The sequence below is a fragment of the Notothenia coriiceps genome, unplaced genomic scaffold (genome assembly GCF_000735185.1).
Source record: "Notothenia coriiceps isolate Sejong01 unplaced genomic scaffold, NC01 NC01_scaffold00016061, whole genome shotgun sequence".
NCBI lineage: Eukaryota > Metazoa > Chordata > Actinopteri > Perciformes > Nototheniidae > Notothenia > Notothenia coriiceps.
The window spans coordinates 1-4573 of NW_011348762.1; the positions used below are offsets into that span (position 1 = coordinate 1).

General features: G+C 39.7%; 1 protein-coding gene across 1 annotated transcript; it reads right to left on the minus strand.

The window, feature by feature from the left end:
- Positions 1-3021: 3021 nt before the first annotated feature.
- LOC104949385 (trimethyllysine dioxygenase, mitochondrial-like) lies at positions 3022-4185 on the minus strand (the record flags this gene model as incomplete). The annotated part of the gene is made up of 2 exons (XM_010775747.1): positions 3805-4185; positions 3022-3198 (listed from the first exon to the last, which is right to left on the minus strand). Coding segments are annotated over exons 1-2 (334 nt in total), but the record flags the coding sequence as incomplete, so codon positions are not given.
- Positions 4186-4573: the final 388 nt, after the last annotated feature.

Consider the following 4573-nt stretch of genomic DNA (forward strand, 5'->3'; position numbering starts at 1 on the left):
TAGGGCAGGAATACCGTGAACGTAGTTTAACGTGACAGAGGAATAAATACACACATACACCGTCGGCTTTGCTTCAACCGGAAGTGACACGTTTTATTGCGCATGTCCCTTTTATCACGGGAATACAGGAAGTGATTAGTATAAGAGTATTAAGTAACAAATTCATATATTACAATTCATAATTCAACAAATTTTATATATTGGAGACAGGGGGTGGTGGGAGTAGAGCACCAGTATGGCATATGGTTTTTACCAGGGCAAGTAGTAGGAGGCCAGGGGAAAGGCACAGGGAAAAATTATTATAGGAATAAAATGCACAGAAAGGACTCTTGCCTGGACTTGGATCATTGACACTGCGTAAGAACCGCTAACTGGGGCCTCAGCGGCTGTTTTATTTGAGTTACATTCCTGGTTTATTTCTTTATGATACTGGCTTTTATAGGTTGATTGAGTCATTCTTAGCCATTACATTGTTCAATCAACTTTAACTCCATAATGATAAGTTTAAGAAAAAGTACCACTTGCCACTTTGTGTGCGAGTAAACTTTTTGCTGTGTAAAATGCACACAATAAGATGAAAATGATAGAGACGTTAAAGTAACTCAAGTATTTTTATCATCTTGAGTATAATCTCTTGGCTCAAATCTCTGTCCTCTCCTTTTGTCAAGTAGTCTCACATTAACCTATGTACTGTGGTACATCAGGTCGTAAAGGATTACAGAAAAGCTCATAAAAAGCTTGTCATCTGTGGTTTATGTACACATACAGCAGAAAGATACGATCTGCATGCAACCTGAGTATCCATGAGGGCCTTTGCACCGTTGAGATTGAGCATTTAGCAAATCAAGTCTGTGAGGGCAGATGTTGATGGATAGGATGAGCTCACCCAGACTCAGCTGACCTTGAATATGCAGCGCCACACTGTGTGTATGCCAGTGTGCCCACAGGAGTGTATGCATCATCCACTGTCTCTGGGCTGACAGCTACCCATTTGTCAGTTTATGTAAGATTCAGTGCCACTCTTGTGCATAAATAAAAAAAACTGTAACGGCCAAGCAGCCCACAGGGAGGCATCAGTCCATCTTAAGGACAACCCCGAGTGGCATAAGCCAGACAGACGCCCACAGCCAGAGAGCATGGGCATCTATAAGCTGCCAGGTTCTTACTGCACTGCTATGCTATTAAAAGCTTATAGTGGTGCTATCTCCCTTTCCATATTGTGTGCTTGCCATAGGCCTGTCAGGATAACCACTTTTGTTAGACGATATATTGACCCAGAAAGATTGTTCATATTTTCATTTTAAGACCATTTTAATGCCAGTGATATAATGAGTCTCTCAAAGCCAAATGTTCACTGTGCCAGTCAGTAAAAGATGTTGCAAATCACCGTTAACTGATAGAGATTTATAAGTGAAAATAAATCAGAGTACATAAAGATTTATTTAACCGTTCATATCTTTTTATCTGTCCCCTTTCATTACCTGACCACACCCTAAGGATTTACTGACAACAGAATGAATATTTACACTATGTGAAGAATGCCATCACAGAGGAAAAAGTCAAACTCTTCCATGTGAAGAGAACTTTACATTATGTGTGATGATGGTATGCTCTATTTTTGACTCTTTACAGCAATATCCTCTCTTCCAAATGGATAGTTAGGACTGTTTGAAGCGAGTAATATAAAAATACCTTTTCATTTTCAGTGTATTAGCTAGAGTTAACGGTGGCAGTAGACAAACGCTCAATTCAGGAAAACGGAAAGGAGTACCAGCACGAAATTAAAGCAATGTACTGCTGTGGACCGGGGCTGCAGCAAAATGTATTTTAGCCAATATCCGTTTATGTGTATGATATACTTTCAGTGCCTGTTATTTGCCATTCCATTGACAAACACATTGATTTTCCCTTGCAGAACACAGAGGTTACTTGTATGGTCGGTTGCTTGTTTTGTGTTATTGTGTGACTTTGGAGAATATGGATTGCTGTTTAAACACAAAAGTCATGCATAACAGAAACAAATCACCAGGTCAAGGCAGCATGTGACTTGCAATTTCTGTGTTCTGCAGGGTAAAAATAATTTATATATACAGTCTATGGGTAAAATGCATGTTTTTGTCAATGGAGTCTGTTAGATTACCGCTTCAGTTCCTCTTCATTTAGGGCTGCAGTTGCAAGGTAAAACTATGGAAATATTCGAAATATAACATTAAGTGTGACTGAACACTGAGACTTTCAAGATGCACTTTATTAGTCAACTTAAGGTAAATCATTGAATCTGACCTAAGGTTACATGTTGTAAATGCCATGTTTCATAGTTTAGTTCCTTGGTGATTTTGTTTAATTGTTTTGTGAGGTCCGAGGTTAGGCCAGGTTAGTTTGGGGCCTCTTCATTAAACACAATTTATAACCAAGAACATGCACTATATGAGCTCAAAGTGAACTCAAATATATGCAGCGTTTGACACAAGACCCCAAGATTATGCAATACTGCATTACTACCTTAGATGGTATTTGACCTGTTCCTGTAACAAAGGTGCAATGCATCAGTGGACCAGGTATATATCTGACTGGGGCCCCTGGGAGTCTTGGTCTTGTGCTTGTTTGGCATCTACCCTAGTGTAATAACTTCATTACAGTGTCATTAAAATGCCTTAAAGCTGGGCAATATAGAGAAATTAAAATATCACAATATTTTGTCCAAAAACCTCAATATCAATATTACAACGATATTGTAGGGTGCAGAAATTATTACGAATTACTTTACTTGAATGCTGCCTTTAAAACCAATTAGAGACCACCCATACTGGCATCAAACTATATCAAAATATAAGACCATACCTAGTCTCATATCACAAAATCCATATAATATTGATATATTACGAAGGGCTTCAGTGCATTTACTTTGGATGAGGCGTAAACACTGCCACATAACTTGAAAATGATTTAAAACACTTTGGACATGCTTTTCCTGACCAGACTTGTATTTTGAGATGTTTGGTTTGGTAGAACTGTACTCACAGGTGAGGACCAGATGGCCATCTTGCACAGTTGTGTTGTCAGGGCGGATGGAGAGGTCTATACTCGCAGTGTCCAGGTTCCTCTGGTTAGTGCTGGAGTTGTATGAAGCGTCAGAGCGGCAGTGATCCCTCAGCCACACGTAGTTGAACCGCATCGGCGCCCCTCCATAGTTGACCTCTGGGGGTTTCATAAGCATGAGTTTAATGTTGAGTTTTGCCCAGTGTTATAAATTAAATAAGTACATTTACTCAAGGACTGTACTGAAGTAACATTTTTGAGGTACTTGTGGTTCACTTGAGTATTTCAATTTTTTGCTACTTTGTCCTTCTATTCCATTACAATTCAGATTGTACTTTTAATTGAATACCTTTAGTTACTTTGCAGATTGAAATTAATGATGTGAAATATAATCAACACTTAAATAACACTTTAGACACCTGAAGTGAAATTCACATTCTACCCTGCAGTATACAAAGTCATTAAAACTACAAACCTTTACCAGCTTTGATAAACACATTAATGCATCAATAATTACAATATAAACATATGTTACGTTTTATTATGAATCTGCATGAGTACTCAACTTTTGGTACTTTAAGTATACGTTGATGCCAATACTTTTCTACTTTTACTTGAGTCATATTTTAAATGCAAGACTTTTACTTATAGCAGAGTATTCCTACACTCAGGTACTTCTACGTTTACTAAAGTACAAGATCTGAGTACATTTTCCCCCTCGAGTTTTGCCCCACAGTATGTATTAATCGTGTTGCACTAACTCACCGAGACAGTCTTCGAGTGACCGAATAGTTGCATCGCACGCAGAGCTCACGCGGACCAGCGTCTCGTGCCTCCACAGTGGCTGCTTGTTTTTGACTGCTGACAGCAGCTGAGCCTGTTTCAACGCGGGTCGCAATATCCTATGTAACATGACAGACATCGTCAACACACGTGTGTTATGAAGAAAGAAGTACAAACCCCCAGACTTAAAACGATAAACGGGCTTCTTTCACGAGAAGCCACCGTAAACACTTCATCAAGCGCTTCTTCGCGTCTTTAATCTCACAACATTTCTCAAAACGACGAGATTAATTATTAAACACGGCAGGCTTTAAACCAGGGGTGGGGAATCTCCGGTCCCCGGGCCGTATACGGCCCGCGAGACCATTTGGTACGGCCCTCGAGGTAATTTATAAGCACACGCAAAAAAGAAAAAAATTAAAGAAATCTAGAAAAAATAAAAAAGCGAGTGGCTGTTTTTCCTGGCCAAGGTCAGGGTCCTTGAACACAACACGAGCCTTACGTGTCATCACGTGGTATATGTCTCGTCTGACAGGGGTGCAGTTCTGACGGAGAGCATCAGAACGTCGCTTCAGCACTTCCAAAAATTGCAGTACCCATAAGGAGCCGTACACATGCCGCAGTTTTTTCGTGGATGTGTCTTTAGTTGTAAGCCCAGTGGCGATCTGTTCATCTGTCATACTGATCATACAGTCAATAACTTTGTTGTTATTAGCATCTGGTTAGCTAGCTATGCTAACGAATATAAGAA